Raw genomic sequence first — 18,555 nt, 5'->3', positions numbered from 1 at the left:
TTATGAGGGCCTGCATGGGGGGTCCCAACAACGCGAGCAATGCTCTACACTAAGTCAGCCGGCGAGACTTGGTGGCAGGAATTAATGGACTATTAACTACAACAGGCCCACATACACGAGGTCCTGCATGGGGGGGTCCCAACAATCTTATGAGGGCCTGCATGGGGGGGTCCCAACAACGCTCTACGCTAAATCAGCCGGCTAGACTTGGCGGCAGGAATAAATGGACTATTAACTACAACAGGCCCACATACATGAGGGTCTGATGGGGGGGTCCCAACAACGCTCTACGCTAAATCAGTCTGAGAGACTTGACGGCAGGACTAAATGGACTATTAACTGAGGGCCTGCAAGGGGGGGTCCCGACAATGCTCTACGCTGAATTTGGAAACCTCTCAATTACGCTTTACGATAAATTCCAGGTGGCTATAATGCATTACGTAGAATTAAAATGGCAAATACGCTCTACGCAAAATGTGAAAAGCGGTCTGTCTACACTCTACGTAGAATTAAGACGCTTGATTACGCTCTACGGAAAAGTGCTTGCGGGCCACCTTAACTACGACAGTCTCACATACATGTAACTGTCAATCTTATGAGGGCCTGCATGGGGGGTCCCAACAATGCTCTACGCTAAATCAGCCGGCCAGATCGCACGCAATAGAAGCTCCTTTTGCCAACCCTAGTTACTAGCACATGTATGCTTATCCCTGAAAATGGCAGAGCACAGAACGCCTTCAAAGGAGGCTAGACCAGAAATTTTAAGCTGAGTCTCTATTGTCTGCATGGTTGTACAGTGTGTACACACTCCCTGGTATATACAATGAACCACCCCTTATGAAACAAACACTATTCACAATTTTCCCATTCCCACGATGCATTGCGAATGCTGGGGGTAAAATCTCATTTGCATATCGCAGGAAAGCATCCTGTTGGCCTAAAGTGTAAAAAATAATCTCCAAGCAGATGTAGCAGGCAACCTTATATAAATTTCCACGTACCGATTTTGCGAAGTTTTGTTTTTCTGTTCACGTTCGACTTGTGAAATGTCAATTTGAATCAATACTATAAACTCCAGCAGAAGCCGCCCCATAAATATGCTGACATTATGGATGGGCAAGTTGACTGGTGTCTGGGCCATAAGGCAACAATAGCATGTTTCACATCAACTAACGCCTAGGAAAAATAATTTTGCTGTTTAAGTATAGAAAAATAATCTCCAATATGCACCAATAGCATGTTTCAAGTCTCAGGGCTCAAAATTCATTTTTGGAAATTTCTTGGGTGCACCATATCATAAGATGAAATTAGTAGAATGTCAGCAAAAAATTAGAATAAATATTATTATGTTTCACTTCTCAAGAAAAGTACTGTAACAATGATTTTATTATTTTTCTACATTTTTTAGTATATAATTCTCTACATAAATACTGGTTACATTATGAATGTGGCAAGTTGACTGGTGACTGCGCCAATATGCAAAGTATCAGGTTTCACATCTACTAAAGAATTATTGCCATCAGATTTGGTACTATGAGTTTATTTTTTCTCTGTTTACATATAGTTATCATAATTTTATAGTTTTTGCTCTGTTTTTCTGTTTTTCCAAACAACTATTCAGTTCTAAAAGGGAAATAAGGATGTTACAGTGACGAAAACAAATGGAATTGTCTGTTTATGAATTAAGTTTGGAAAGGCACTTTACATGACTTTCCCCACTAGACTCAAGTGAAAATGAGTATTGTCTGTCCCGTATTTGTTTCTATGTGCGGGACGCAACACCAGCAACAGCTGCCTTTGTTCCTCGTGTATTGCACTGTTGGAATTTCAATAAATCAAATCAAATCAAAAGTTTGGAAAAATTGTGATTGATACTCATTATGAGTGTGAAAGAAACAAAAATCAGATTAACTTTCCCCGTGGACCCATTTTATGCCTTACAATTTTCTTCCAAACAATCTACTCTCCTATCAGTATTTTCAACCCAGGTAAATCATTTAAGGTTGCTCCTGATCTTAAGTGCGGACATGTACGACATTGGCACGTGTTTGACCTTGGGGAGCAGCTCTGTAGTCAGCCCGGCTCCAAGACTCCGGTACTTAAGTGTTTGGTGCCTCCCAAGTGTCCGTCCTGTAATCTTAAGGTGCTTCCCTTTGCCCCAACTTAAATCCCACACTTCATCAGCTAAGGCGTGATCGCTCAGGCAGAAAATACGCAGACACAACCCAGGTGCCCCCAGATAGTTATGCACATAGTCGGGCCATTCCAACACAGTACCGTGTATCTGTGTTTTTGTGTGTGTGTGCGTGTGTGTGTGTGTGAGTGTGTGATTGTGTGTGTGTGCATGTGTGTGTGTGTGTGTGTGTGTGTGTGTGTGTGTGTGTATCTGTCTGTGTGTGACTGTGTGTGTTTGTTTTTGTGTGTGTGTGTGTGTGTGTGTGTGTGTGTGTGTGTGTGTGTGTGTGTGTGTCTGTGTGTGTGTGTGTGTACAGTGTATCTGTATCATCCGTCAGAGTGCATTTGAAATGCAGTGATACAAGGAGTGAATTGCAGGGCATCATTTACAAAGTCATCTGCCTACCCAACAGACCTTTTACAGTTTACTGACCACACTTGATCCCAAGCTGCCAGTCAGAAAAGCCGCCCAGTGTGCAGTGTCAACCCAGTTGTTCCCATAATCCCCTCTGTTCTGGTGTCCTTGCACTCCACTTAGGCAAATCCCAACCCTGCACGCCACACGGGGTTCCGTAATTCCTGAACAGAATTCCGTAATTCCCAGACAGGATTCCATAACTCCCACAAGGGTTTCCGTAATTCCGAGGGCTGCTCCAGAATTCCTGATGTTTCATCACTCTGGGCTGATCCATGGAATTGGAGCTTAAAGGCTGAAGATGCCGGGATGTTTACTTTTCTCTAAATTGACCTCACTGACGGTAGCTTAAATCGTCTTTATTCAACAACCAGACGTTTTGGTGACCATCTGTCACCTTCTTCAGAGCAACAATGACTGTTCTGATTCATACTGCAGCTATATTGTACAATGTAGGTGTCGCTGTTGCAATATTAGAAAAGTGGCCACAAATAAGTGCTGCCACATGATACCGGTATTTCATCATAGTCCTGCCATCTTAAGTGGCTATGTGTGCTTTTAGTAAGTTTGTGAAATGTCATCTTTACTTTACAATAGTGGTAGGTATACTATATATAAATAATATAATTATGTAAAGGGAAGGCAGTCAGCACCAAGGACAGGTCTCATATACCCACTATCCTGAAAAAATGTGTCTAAAAAGTCCTCCAATACAACATCCCTGTCTTGAACATGTTTGCCTGAATCTGTATTCTGTATCCATATGCCCTATAAACACAGGAACTCCATTTAACGTCCTATCTGAGGGACGTCCCTAACCGAAGCTAGGTACTCATTTACACCTGAGTGAAGTAAGGAAAGTCATGTAAAGTGCCTTTCCCAAGGGCACAAGATTGGTGGCATCGGGCAGGATTCGAACCCGGGACCTCTTGGTTCTGAGCCGAACACAATGCCACTACGCCACCCGAACCCACAATCTGTATTCTGTGTCCATCTGAACACCAGCTCACAGATCAGAGTGTATTGAGTGAGTAAACTCCACTCTGACTGCCCCTGTCAGCGGAGACTGACGGAATCGATGCACATTTCCCCGTTGCCATGGTGATGTATCGCCACGGTACTTTACAGGAAATCTATCGGCCTTGGGTCCCATCCGCGCTCCACTGAGCGCCGTTCCCTCGAGCACAGAAACCGGCAAACTGATGGTTCAAGGATTACTCTGTGTCTTGCGCTGTGAATATTAAACACCAAAATCAATGGATGCTTATCATATGGGTACCCATTCTGGGCTCAAAACGCATTCCTGCACATTGAAAATCACCTGCATAAGACAAGTTTTAATTTCACCACTAAGAATTAAGGAAGAATGGATCACACTAACAACTGTTCATAATCAACTAAACTGGTGATTCAAGGATTACCTGCACTGTGCAGTGTGAATACAAAATGCTGCAATCAATGGATGCTACCCTTCCAGGGCTTGAAACGCTTTTTTCTGAACGTTGAAATTTCCTGCACCAGTCATAATTTAGAAAGCTAAAAGCAAAACCCATGACCATTATACATGTAATTTCTTTTACACCACAAAGGTTACTAAGCTTTCCAGTGCTTGACATAATCATTTTTTCTGCATACGTAACATTGACGATTATCTGCACCAGACAAATGTTACCTACAGAATTTACTACTCAGGATTTGGTTAGTATCGATCGCAGTAAAAACTGTCCAGAAACCGGCAAACTGGTGGTTCAAGGGTTATTCTGTGTCGTGTGTCGTGAATGCAAAATACCTCAATCAATGACTTCTTACCCTAAGCCTGAACTGGTGCAAATATCATTGGAAATTACCTGCACCAGACAAATTTTATACATGTACTTTAGGAAGTATGGATCGTACTAAAACTGTCCAGAACCAAACTGCCCCTTCATGGATTACACTTCCACGTGTTGCGAATACAAAACGCTTCAATCAATGTCTCCATATCACAAGTGTGTCCTTCCAACATCTCAAACCTGGCTTAAGGAACAGCCTTTGTTCTTAAGCTGACAGCTTGTCTTCACTTGAGTTTTCGCGTCCCTAAGCCGTGATATATATTCCTGAACAAGCATCAAAGTGACACATTCTGAATGGGTCTTCAGTGTCAACAGTGAACCAGGCGCTCACACAATGAATACAAAACATGCTACGATCAATGTCTGACGCCCTTATCTGTAAACACCCGACTTCGAGGCTCTTTCTTCTCAGGCCAACAGGCTTCCTGTAGACTGAATGTCTTTAAGTCATGATAGATTTTCTTAAAGGGAATGTCAAAGTCAGTGTCAAAGCCCTGCACACAATGAATACAAAACACCTTTCACTGGATCAATGTCTTTTTCTCTTTTCTTTGAAACCTTGGGAATTCTTATAGGCTCTTTTTTTCTCAGTCCAACAGGATTCCTGTAGACTGAATGTCTGTAAGTCATGATAGATTTTCCTAGTGGAATGTCAACATGAGTGTCAACTGTGAACCAGTCCTGTACAGCAAGAATACAAAACACCTCTGGATCAATGTCTTTCTCTTTTCTTACATGCATCATAAATCTTAAGAATTCTTGGGTTCTTTCTTCAAGTCAAATAGACTTCCTGTAGCCTGAATGTCTAAAGTCATGATAGATTTGCTTAAAGGGAATGTCAAAGTCATTGTCAACTGTGAACCGGTCCTGCACAGTAAGAATGCAAAACACCTCTGGATCAATGTCTTTCTTTTCTCCTACATGTACAAAACGTATCTCTGAAACCTAATTACAGATCTTACTTGGAGCTAATTTCAAAATCTAAACAAGAACTACAACAAAGATTTTATTATTTTGTCTGACACTTAGATGCCAAGAATATCCTGTAAACTATTATTGATTTGATATGTACAAAAATACCTACAGAAATATTTGGGTGTACTGGTGCACCCACAGAAAATATTTGGGTGCGCAGCTCCAAATATGGGTGCACTAAGGTGCACATGTACCCAGTATTTCCAGCCCTGGACTGGGAATTCTTAGGGCCTGTCTGGAAGTCATGATAATGTTCTAATTTTAAAAGCAAAATGGCAATTTAAAGAGTGATGTATTCTGAATTTGTCTTTCGTGTCAACTGTTTCCACCCTACACATGGTGCATACAAAACATAACAGAATCAATAATATCTGTCTCACTTGTCTGTCAGACCTTCGACTGGGAATTCTTTACTTCCTTTCTTCTCAGTCCTATGGACTTAAATCCTGTAGTTTGATGTCCTTAAGTCATGATAGATGTTCTTAAGAAATGCCAAAGTGACAGGCTGTAATCAGGTCCCAAAACACATTTCCCTTAAGGTGCAGCTTGAATACAAAACAGCTTCAAATCAATGTCTTCCCTTTACATTATTCTGTCCAATCTTGTCTTTAAGTACCTGTCCTTGGTGCTGAATGCCTTCCTTTCAAATTGTTTTTTTAGAAGTATTGTATGGCTTGTATTGTATATACAGGAAATTTGGGGGGACTGATAAACAAAAGAAGGGCTGCCATTCTGATGTTGATTATTTTTTTATTGTCCCAAAAATGCCCCAAAGTGTCTTTTTAGTCTAAATTTTAGTGGTCAGTGGCCACTGGACCACCTTTTAATTTTGAGCCCTGATACAGAAATGTTGCCTTGAACGCACCTTTAGTCACAAGCTGGGAGCTTTTCTCTACTCCAAGACATGACAAATGTCCTTAAAGATGTTGATATCTAAACTCTGAGACTTTCTTCTCAAGCCAACAGCTTTTCTTGACTCCAAGACGTGATAGATTTTCTTAAGAAGGCATCAAAGAAACTTATTCTAATCAAATCTCCGCACACTTCACACTTCAGCATTGTGGACACAAAGGACTTGGATAATCCATGACTTAGAATATAATCTCAAGACTTGTTTTAATCCTCGTCTTAAGCCTGGATTAGGGAGGCTCTTTGTTCTTCAGCCGACAGGTTTTGCATCACCTGAATCCAGTCATGTCTTTAAGTCGTAGACAATAACTTAAGAAAGACAATGACTTATTCTGATGGAATCTCCACACTCGGAACACCTTAAATGTGCATCCTGAATACAAAATACTCCACAATCAATGTCTGAGGCCACACCAATTTAACTTGTTGGTTCTCGGATTTTTTCCAGAAAAACTTTGAAGCGACGGGCCGAAAAAAAACAACAGGTCATCTTATTCTATATAGCCCCAAATGCTACAAAAGGAGCCATGGAGGCAACACAAAAGGCTTGGTTGAAATTTAAACAATAATCAAACCACTGCATTGATAGATGGCAAAACTGTTACACCAGGAAGAAAAGGACTTTCATCAACTGTTGTCTTTTTTTTTTGGCAAATCAGAAAAAATGAAGAGGTGAATCCGAGAACCAACAAATTAAATTGGTGTGGCCTTAAGACACGATAGATATCATTAAGTCAAGAGTAACTTCTAACCAGGTACACACACCTTATATCAGGTCTTATAACAGAAGACACTGACAAAAAGTGACAATCAAATGTCTTCCGACCACAAGACTTTTGTTCGTCTCCCAACTTGTAATCAACTCCCCACACATTGCAAACTGCCCCAAACTACAGAAAAATACCCGCAAATAACAGAAAAATAGCTGCACACTGCCGCAGAGCAAACTATTATCCGCCTCCTTCACCCTTCATCCAACAGTTTATGTCTATCTGCCACTTTGAAAAACTGTGTTTGAGAGATCTGTAGTGTAGCACCCCCAGGTTTGCACAGTTTAGATTATACAGGAGTGTGTTATACTGGGAGGCATTGCATTGGAGATATGTCACCCAGTCACTGACAAAAGCTAGTGGATACTAGCTGAAACGTCTGACTTAAGACAGTTTTCTTTTCAGGATGGTACCTGTCCTTGGTGCTGACTGCCTTCCTTTTACATTATAGTATCTACATCTCTAATATAATGTGTGTTTTGATACAGAGATGTTGTATTGGAGATCTATTTAGACAGTTTTTTTTTCAGGATGCCTTGTATACGAGGCCTGTCCTTGGTGCTGAATGCATTCCCTTTACATTACAATCTCTATCTCTTATACATGTACATGTATAATGTGTGCTATGATACAAAGATGTTGCAATGAAGTTTTTTTCAGGATGGTGGGCATATGAGACCTGTCCTTGGTGCTGACTGCCTTCATTTTACATTCTAGTATCTATATCTCTGCTATAAGGTGTATAATGATACAGAGATGTTGTATTGGAAATGTTTTAGACACATTTTGACAGGACGGTGGGTATATGAGACCTATCCTTGGTGCTGATTGCCTTCCCTTTACATTACAGTATCTCTATCTCTATTTCTGTTATAATGTGTGTTATAATATAATACAGAAATGTTGCATTAAAGTTCTATTTAGATAGTTTTTAGGGTGTATGAGACCTGTCCTTGGTGCTGAATCCCTTCCCTTCTAACTATCAATTCACAAACTTGGCACAAACTTTTCAAAACTGTTTGTTAGAAGTGATAGACTGTATTGTGATAAAAAAAATGAAAAGACTCCTTCAGCCTCAAGCAAAAACCTCCTCAATCTGAACATCCTTTGCCTAAAAGTCTTTTTGCTGTGACTAGATAACTTGGGCCCGCTAAATTTTTCATTATTTTTATACCTGCAACAACCCATTTAGATTACACAATCATTCTCAGTTGCAGTTTGATACTGTCAGAGGAATATCTCTCCAACAGTACTAGTGGCTGGTACCATTTAAATTTTTCATTCTTTTGGATAGCTTCAACAACTCAGGACTGGAAATTCATTTTTAGGAATAGGTGCTCTGGTGTATAAAACAAAACCTAATCACAGATCGTACTGCTCCTCTTCTAAAACTTGAATCTGATATTGGAGCAAACTTCAAAATCTTACTACAAAGAAGTACTACAACAAAGATATTAATATTTTCTGACACTTTTATGCTATGAATATCTTGCATACTATGATACATTTGATATGTACAAAAATATTTGGGTGCACCCACAGAAAAAAAATTGGGTGCACAGCTCCAATTTTGGGTGCAGTAAGGTGCACATGCCCCCAGTATTTCCAGCCTTGAACAACCCATTGAGGAAAGTGGTTAGATTATAGCACCATTCTGTGCTACAGTTTGATATTTGCAGAGTAATGTCTCTATATTGTTGGCAATTAAAATTATATATTTTTTTTTACTATTTGATACTAGAAGAGGAATTTCTCTATGTTGTTGGCTAGATTTATATTATGATCATTTTTGGTTGCCATTTCATGTAAATGACTTGTACCAACACAGGTGAACTTTTATGCTAGATATTCAGGTTCTGAATCAATTCAAAATGCTCATATTTTGCCACCAACAGTTGAGGAAAGTCCTTTTCTTCCTAGTTGTTACAGTTTCTCCATCTATCAATGCAGTGGTCTGATGAAAAGTTCAAAATTCATTGTTTCAAATACAATGTTCAGTGGCTAGATTCTACTTTCTTTTTCATTTTTGCTTCCAGTTTAATATTTCTGCTGAGAAATGTGTCTATGCTGCTAAGTACCCAGATAATACGATCATTTTCGGTTGCCATTTGATATCAGAAGAGAAATGCGTCTATAGCGCTAAAGTGGCTATAAAATATAATCATGTTTTTTCTTGCTGTTTGATACCAGAAGAGGAATGATTCTGCCTTTCAAGGCACCTCGGGGGCTGGTATGATTGTGCCCTAGAGGGGGGTGTTATTAATGGCATTCCTGATGGGGTATTGCGGCACAGTTGTCAAGCTCTGCGGTCGATTGCTGACATGGGCGGGTATCAGGCCTCACCAATTTAATTTGTTGGTTCTCGGTTTCTTTAAAAAAACATGAAGCGACAGGGCAAAAAAAATAAAAACCAGTTTTGGCATCCTATTATAGCCCCAAATGTTACGAAAGGAGCCATGAAGTCAACACAAAAGGCTGGGTTGATGATATTATATAAAGAATGAATTTTGAACTTTTAATCAAACCACTGCATTGATAGATGGAAAAACTGTAACAACTAGGAAGAGAAGGACTTTCCATTGTATAAGTTCAATCATTAGAGATTGCCAAAGTCTTCTTTAAAAAAAAAAGATAATCCCTACCTACCGACCCTAATTTTTTCAGGACTGAAACAGGAAACACAAATTAAAAAGTTTTTTTCCTATGCCTTAAGAAGGTAAGATTGAAAGTCACGTCTTAAGAACCACAATAGAGATAAGGAGCGAGAAATCAGTTCCAACGAGACGTCTCAAAGGATTAGAGACATTCTTTAAGTGGCGACGGGGTTTCTTATCAAGGTCGCGCATTTCAATGTCAAGTTTGTGACGTTCCTACAAAAGCGTTCATTATAAGGTAGTAATGGTGGTGGGTTTTCTTATCGAATTCTTGCAATGTCATTTCAAGTAAGCTTTATGACAGGTTAACATTTGAAAATTGTCGCTTTGATGCAGTTTTTTGCCTTTTCAACTCGGCACATTTCAATGTGAGCTTTGTGACGTTTGTACAAAAGCGTTCATTAAAACTTAGTAATGGTGGTGAGTTTTCTTATCAGAGTTTTGCAATGTCATTTCAAGTAAGCTTTATGGTAGGTTTACATTTGAAAATTGTCGCTTTGATGCAGTTTTGTTTCTTATCAAGTTTGTATGTGTTTGTATTTCAATGTCAACTTTGTGATGTTCGTACAAAAGCATTCATTAAAACTTAGTAATGGTGTTGTGTTTCAATTTCTAGCAATGTCATTATGATTTCAAGTAAGCTTTATGGTAGGTTTACATTTGAAAATTGACGCCTTGATGCAGTTTTATTTCTTATCAAGGTTGTACATGTGTGAATTTCAATGTCAAGTTCGTGATGTTCGTTCAAAAACGTTCACGAAAACTTTGTAATGGTGTTTGGTTTTCTTATCAGAGTCTTGCAATTGTCATTTCAAGTAAGCGTTATCATGGTAGATTTACATTTAAATACTGGGAGTGCTGCACTAGAGATCTCAAAACACACTAGTTACTGTTTCCCTGTAGTGCTGGATAAATCTAAACCTGGTGAATAAATGCTCATGGAGTCTACATTTGTACCTTGTCTGTGTAGAAAAATGACAGTTTTTATCTTTCGACACCTGGAGTAACAATTTATATATTTCCCATTGAAGTTTGCCAACTAAAGGCATTTCCACCACGGCACATAGAGTGGAACTCGTTGCCACCAAGCACAGTTGGGGCATCATCACTAGAAAGCTTTAAACAACTCCTGCAACTTAATGTGCAAAGATTGAGTGTAACAAGTCGTTCGGTGTGATATAGCTAGCTGCCGCCACGCCAAAGGGCGGTTATACCGGCTATACAGATACAGAAGCTGGTGTGTTACACCGAAGGGCGGTTATACCGGCTATACAGATACAGAAGCTGGTGTGTTACGCCGAAGGGCGGTTATACCGGCTATACAGATACAGAAGCTGGTGTGTTACGCCGAAGGGCGGTTATACCGGCTATACAGATACAGAAGCTTGTGTGTTACGCCAAAGGGCGGTTATTCCGGCTATACAGATACAGAAGCTGGTGTGTTACACCGAAGGGCGGCTATACCGGCTATACACTGATACAGATATAGAAATGCTAATGTAGGCTATTGAGTCTATGGAGAAAAATGACAGGTTTTTATCTTAAAACACCAGGAGTAACAATTTATGTATTTCCCGTCAAAGTTTTCCAACTAAAGGCATTTCCACCGCAGCATTACTAGTTAAGTGCAGTTTGACAGTAATTCCCAGGACTGCACCAAATCCTGCTGTTAAGTACTTAAGAGCCTTGGCAAATTTTCAGCAGTGTCGGTGGAGTTGCAGAGTTAGGCAGAATGCACATGTTGTTAGGCATGGTGACTGTGTAGTTAGGCAAAACTTACACCAGTTCCACTGGATGGCTATTCAGTACTCACCAAGCTGAGGGTTAACATCTGTGTCCATAATATCACCAGGGTCCATAATATCGCCACCTTGAGAAAAAGTGTGGTTAAAGATATTTTTACTGCAACATACCCTAGGTACAATGTATGTACATTTGAGGTGTGCAGGAGTGCATACCAAAAGTATGCTGCAGTAAAAATATCTTTAAGCACACTTTTTCTCAAGGTGGTGATATTATGGACCCTGGTGATATTATGGAGTCGGACACAGATGTTAGGCTTTTGCTAATTTTTCAATAATTTTATTGGGCTTTCTTCTTGTACTGGAATCTTTTCCATCAGGATCAATCCAATGGAATAAAAAATGAAGAGGCGAATCTAAGAACCAACGAATGAAATTGGTGCTGCCTTATGTATTGGGCAGCATAACTTCACCCCTGCACCAATCCAATAGGATATAAAATGAAATTTACTTGGACAGAACTTTGGCAACTTTCCATGTAGACCTGCCTTTAGTAATCTCCAAGCAGATCTTTCGCTCGCTACAAGATAGCATTAAATTGGCCACAAGACAGTATCAAATTGGCAGGGCAGTAGCAACACACTGCCACTTTCCTGATGGAAATTAAAAGATACCGGTACAAAAACGAACTGATAAGAATGCCGGCCCTACAAAGACATAAAAAAAATTAGTGTAAGCCTGAAGAATAGGCAAGACAGTAAACAGCGAGCAGATTATTATTGGAATGAGCAGAGCACTTTGGACTAATGTCTCTGGCTATTCACAGCTTAGAGGTACATATCCAATATTTTGTCAAAAACATCTCTGTTACATAGCGGATCATAATGAACCCCAGCGGGGGTCTTCACGCTTCGTTAAAAGTGTAAAAATCTCAGGATTTATTCCAAAGATCTCAATATTTTAGACGAAATCTTGAGATCTTATGAGACAATCTCAAGATCTTTCAGAAAATCTTAAGATGAAAACGAGAGGTCTCAAGATCTTTCAAGTTGTTTTTAAACCATCTTGAGATTTTTTCATAGCATCTCGATATGCTTTAAAAATATCAAGTTTTTTTTTAAAGATCTCATGATTTATAAAGTAATCTTGAGATTTTTAAAGCATCTCGAGATGCTATGAAAAAATCTCAAGATGCTTTGAAAACAACTTGGAAAGATCTTGAGACCTTTCATTTTCATCTTAAGATTTTCTGCAAGATCTTGAGATTGTCATGAAAAATCTCAAGATTGTCTCATAAGATCTCAAGATTTCGTCTAAAATATTGAGATCTTTGGAATAAATCCTGAGATTTTTAAACTTTTAACGAAGCGTGAAGACCCCTGCTGGGGTTCATTATGATCCGCTATGTAACAGAGATGTTTTTGACAAAATATTGGATATGTACCTCTAAGCTGTGAACAGCCAGAGAGATTAGTCCAAAGTGCTCTGCTCATTCCAATAATAATCTGCTCGCTGTTAGTAATATTTCTGCAGACAATGAGAAAATGTAGCAGTAATATTTGTGGAATGTAGCAGTAATATTTGTGGAATGTAGCAGTATTGTTTGTGGATGTAGCAATAATATTTGTGGAATGTAGCAATAATATTTGTAGAATGTAGCAGTAATATTTGTGGAATGCAGCAGTAATATTTGTAGAATGTAGCAGTAATATTTGTGGAATGTAGCAGTAATATTTGTAGAATGTAGCAGTAATATTTGTGGAATGTAGCAGTATTATTTGTTGTGACAATGAGAAAATGTAGCAGTAATATTTGTGGAGAAATGTAGCAGTTATATACTTGTGGAGAAATGTAGCAGTAATACATGTATGTAGAATGTAGCAGTATTATTTGTGGAGACAATGTAGCAGTAATATTTGTAGTGACAATGAGAAAATGTAGCTCCAGTAATATTTCTGCACACAATCTGAAAATGTATGTGGTAATCTGCAGAATGAAAATGATGTCATTCGTCATTAATTATCCTCCCCATTTTTCCCTAACGAATCGTTAATTGATTTGCTTAAGAGCCAGAACGGAAGATGAGATGCGTGAGAAATAATAATGTGCCTGCGTTTGTGAACAGCACTTTAAACTCCAGAATCAGCAGGAGCCCCCCATAAATATAGGGGGTCTGTATGGGGGGATTCTGACACTTACATGTAAACTCCCAACTCGGCAGGCATAAATCTAGAGGGTCTGTACGGAGGGATCCTGACACTTAAACTTCCCAGTCAGCAGGAGCCCCCCATAAAATAGAGGGTCTGCATGGGGGGATTCTGACACTTAAACTTCCCAGTCAGCAGGAGCCCCCATGAATATAGAGGGTCTGTATGGGGGGATTCTGACACTTAAACTTCCAATTCAGCAGGAGCCCCCCATAAATATAGAAGGTCTGTATGGGGAGATTCTGACACTTAAACTTCCCAGTCAGCAGGAGTCCCCCATAAATATAGAGGGTCCGCATGGGGGGATTCTGACACTTAAACTCCCAGTCAGCAGGAGCCCCCCATAAATCTAGAGGGTCTGTATGGGGGGATCCTGACACTTAAACTTTCCAGTCAGCAGGAGCCCACATAAATATAGAGGATCTGCATGGGGGATCCTGGCAACATTTAAATGTAAATGAGAGAATGAAGCAGTTATATGTGTGGACAAATTGTGAAAACGTATGAGCATTATTTCTGGAGAAAGTGAGAAAATGTAGCAGTAATATTTATGTCCTAAGAGGGTCTACATGGAGGGATCCTGGCAGGAATTTTCTTCATAAATCCAAGAACCAACAATACAACTTAGAGTGGCCCCAGTTTCGCTGTCCTCTAACTTTCCTGTGGTAATGAATCCGTTTATTTTATACGTGTCAAACTTATTAACTCTCAGCAGACTGTGGGTTAACGAGTCGTGTAAATTAAATTTGCCATTAAAATTGGGGAACGACTTTAGTCGGTGCATGGCCTGTCCAGGGCTTCAGGTCCCTGTGCACGAAAGCTGGCAAAATGCCTGAGGATAGTCCACAACTGGTCTGAACTGGTCTGCTACATGTACATGTACAATGTATCAAGTTGGCCCTAGATATCTACATTTGTTACATCAGTGTCAAACTTATGAAGTCAGGGTTGGTAAATTAGATTTGTCATTAGAATTGGGGAACGACTTTAGTTGGTGCATGGCCTGTTCAGGGCTTAATGTCAATCCAGTGAATAGTTTCATCAGGTTGGTATGCATTGAGTAAAGAGACTCTTTTTACAGAACCAGGTCTTTTATTCAGCCGACGTTTCAGTGACCATCTGTCACCTTCCTCGAGAATTGTGACTGGTCAAAAAAAAGTTTTTCCATTTTTTTTTAATTTACATTCATTTGTAGTTTACTGATTAAATTATCTACCTTAATCTATCTATATTCCTAATCATGATCAATTTATAATACATGTAACATCCATTGCAAGGTGTACATATTTTCTGTTCTAACTGTATCTATTAGTGGCAAAGTTTTATTTTAGTCGAGTGTGTTCTATTTAAGCCAGGAGCACGCACACACACACACATAAGAGGTTACTTACTTTAATATACACAACAGATTTTGCAAATTGATATTCTTACAGATTGGTTTAGACTAAGTTGCTTGCTTTAAAATTTGTTATCTTAGATTCAGAAGTTCTGGAATATGCTGACTTTGTCCTCCATATGATTAGTTACTACCAGCTGTCCCTGTGTTGCCATGGCAACAGCCCATGGCTCCTTCATGTCTGTAGTGATGTGTTTGAGGAATTTTCCTGTCTTGTCAAACATCTCCACACGGCTGTTTCCATGGTCTGCCACGATGATGTTCCCTGCCCTGTCTGTACAGATGCCACTAGGTTGCTTCAGCTGACCTTCACCTCTTCCCCTGCCTCCAAACTGGAACAGAAACTGTCCGTCCTCCTTGTACACATAGACACAGTGGTTCTCCCAGTCTGACACAAGAATGTTCCCTTCCCCGTCCACAGTGATGTACTCTGGGCGCTTCATTCTCTGCTGCTGACCCACAGTTCTCACAAGTGTTCCATCTGGCCTGAACACTAAAACTTGACCATGTTTGTTGTCCCAGTCTACTGTGGTTTGTGTGATGAGGATGTGGTTCCTCCTGGTGTCCACGGCAACTGCTCTGGGACACCTTTTTTTCTGTAGGTCAGACTTCCTCAGCACCCTGCCCTGTTTGTTGTACTGCACAGCAAACCCAGCAGATCTAGAGCCTGTGTAACGCACCACCCACAGGTTCCCCTCCCCGTCCATGGCCACATCAAGTGGGTGTATCTCGTGTCCACCTGACACGACTGTTGGGAACTGTCGGACAAACGTTCCCTGCAGGGTGAAGACTTGGATTCTCTGGTTCCCACTGTCTGCTACAAAAATCTCCCCTTCATCTGACACTGTAACACCACTTGGACACATGAACTGACCTGTTCCTGATCCCAGTTCACCAAATGTCACCTTCTGAGGCTGATGCTCCCCTTGCCTTTGGTTACCATGGTGATGACCTGTGCCCCTTGCTGCAGGTGCTGCTGGGATAGGTGCAGATGGGAGAGACTGGACCGTCACTTGTCCCAATACTGGCACGGGGGTGTCTGTGGGCTGAAAGACAGCAGGCTGGGTTTGTACAGGAGTTGGTGCTGCTTTTCCTCTGTACTTTCCTACCACCTCTGTCAGAGCGGTTTGCTGACTGAGAATCTCGACCCATCCCTGCTGCAGTTCTTGTTCTGCTCGATCACAGGCAGCAGACAGTTCATTGACATCTGCCAACACTCGGTCCCTTTCAGTCTGTACTCTGTCCACGTTTTTTGTGTGGTTTTCTTCTGATTCAGACAAGAGGTGGTCTCTTCTCTTGGCCAGTTTCTGCACCATTTGGTTGTAGGCCTGAATGATGCTGTTGTCTCTCTGCTGTTTCTTTTCATTCAGGGTTTTCTCTTCTTCCCTCAGACTTCTGAGGAAGCTAAAGTAACTTTCCATGATATTTCTTCCATCGTTGATCAAGGCCTGGACTGTGGAACTCCTTTCTTGTGCAGCTTTTTTGATGGTTGTTGTGAGATGATCATCATGGGCCTCTTCAAAACACTGTTCGCAAATTGGAATCTGACATTGTTTACAGAACTGTTTGAGTACCTCAGAAGGGTGAGAACTGCACCTGTTTGCAGACTGGGGTTGCTGCCTTGTTTCCCCTGTCAGTGTAGCCTGGTTTTGGAATCTTTCACACATATTTGCTGCCATGAGATTGTCTGGCAAACCTGCGACCCCCTGGGGTGGCAGCCTGACCTGCCGACGACAGTTTGGGCACTGGAGGGGTAGTCGCCTACTTGCATGGTCCTGTAGACAGTCCTGACAGAAGGTGTGCTGACAGGGCAGCACCTTGGGCCTGGTGAACAGCTCCAGGCAGATGCTGCAGGACAGTTCCTCACGGATTTGTGTCCCCAAACTTGACGGTGCAGCCGCCATGATTGTTTCCTGCTGATGTGGCAGCCTCGCCCCAAGTCAAAGTCCAGCTTACGTACATGTTTGCTCAGGGCCACTCAATTAGTTGGTGAGTTGGTTTAACCCATACACGGTTAGTGTTTAATGGGCTATGTTAAAATCTTCGGAAACGATGCCAAGCCAAGACAATTATAATACAAATACAGTAAGTATTTACTAGGCAAAATAACACCCCTTTATTGTGGAGTCAGAATTTATTAATAGCATTATAAACACCCCAGAGGTGTGCATTGGTTTAACCCGTAACCCATCAGTAAGTATATAATGAGCAATATAAACACCTTATTGAAGTATGAGTTGGTCAGTATGTATTCAATAAACAATATAAACAACATCCCTTTACTGAGGTGTGAGTTGGTTTAACCCATCATTAAGTATTTAATAAGAGCACGTCGGCAGAACGTACTGCGCCTGCGCAGAACCCTGGATTTTCAAGGTATTCGGTGGATGTTTGATCAACGTTGCAATTTAGAATTTTGCTTGTTGCAGACGATATTTTTTCCGACATAACATTTGAAAACTACTGTCGGAATGTTAACCTTATACGAGCAAATACAACCTTATATGAGACGTTCTTCTGAAGTGCTATGTACAATGCATTACGGGTTTTGCGCAGGTGCAGTACGTTCTGCCGACGTGCTTTTAATAAGTGATTAAACAGCCAGACAGGTGCAGGTCATGTGACTATGATACCGTAACTTGGCGTAAGGTGTTTTATTTGCACTGTATTTCTGGTAAACTCTCCGCTGGTAATTTAGATTTGTCATTAGAATTGGGAAATATCTAACTCCTGTGCACTAAAGCTGGCAAAAGGCCTGAGGATAGTCCACAACTGGTCTGAACTGGTCTGCTACATGTACAATGTATCAATTTGGCCCTAAAGTGATACGTTTTGTAGATATAAAGGCCTAAGGATAGTCCACAACTGGTCTGAACTGGTCTGCCTGCGAAGCACAGACTGCTACATGTACATGTATCAATTTTGCTTAAGTGCTACATTTTGTAGATATTCTTACATCAGTGTCAAACCTACAAACTAAAGGCTGGTAAATTAGAATTGGAAAATAAGTTCTGGTCTGAACTGGTCTGCCTGCATAACACTGCTACATGTACCATGTATCAATTTTGCTTAAGTGCTACATTTTGTAGATATGCCACAACCTAACTTTAGGCCACACCAATTTAATTTGTTGGTTCTCGGATTTTTTCAGAAAAAAATGAAGCGACAGGGCGAAAAAATAAAAAATAAAAACAAGGTCTAGGCATCCCATTATAGGCTTAAATGCTACGGAATGAGTCATGAAGTCAACACAAAAGGCTGGGTTAAAACTTAAACATTGAATTTTGACTTTTAATCAACCACTGCAATGATAGATGGGAAAACTGTAACAAGTAGGAGAAAAGGACTTTCCTTCAACTGTTGGGGGCAAAATATGAGCATTTTTCAGTTGATTCAGGACTAGAATCAATTTTATTTTTTTTTTGCAAATCAGAAAAAAACAAAGAGGCGAATCCGAGAACCAACAAATTAAATTGGTGT

General features: G+C 40.5%; 2 protein-coding genes across 2 annotated transcripts in view; both read right to left on the bottom strand.

Moving 5' to 3' along the window:
- Positions 1-18,555, bottom strand: part of LOC109467671 (acid-sensing ion channel 1-like) — a 208,525-nt gene that overhangs the window by 166,751 nt on the left and 23,219 nt on the right. The gene's annotated exons all lie outside the window — the stretch shown is intronic.
- On the bottom strand, positions 15,159-17,002 carry LOC109467670 (tripartite motif-containing protein 2-like). Its single transcript, XM_019765713.1, has 2 exons — positions 16,650-17,002; positions 15,159-16,601 (listed from the first exon to the last, which is right to left on the bottom strand). Exons 1-2 carry the CDS (start codon positions 16,977-16,979, stop codon positions 15,159-15,161), a joined length of 1,773 nt encoding a protein of 590 aa, XP_019621272.1. The 5' UTR covers positions 16,980-17,002.

The sequence above is a fragment of the Branchiostoma belcheri genome, unplaced genomic scaffold (assembly GCF_001625305.1).
Source record: "Branchiostoma belcheri isolate BF01 breed outbred unplaced genomic scaffold, Haploidv18h27 scaffold187, whole genome shotgun sequence".
Taxonomy (NCBI): Eukaryota; Metazoa; Chordata; class Leptocardii; order Amphioxiformes; family Branchiostomatidae; genus Branchiostoma; species Branchiostoma belcheri.
Note: the sequence above shows the minus strand (reverse complement) of the source record. Positions and strands in the feature narration are given on the sequence as shown.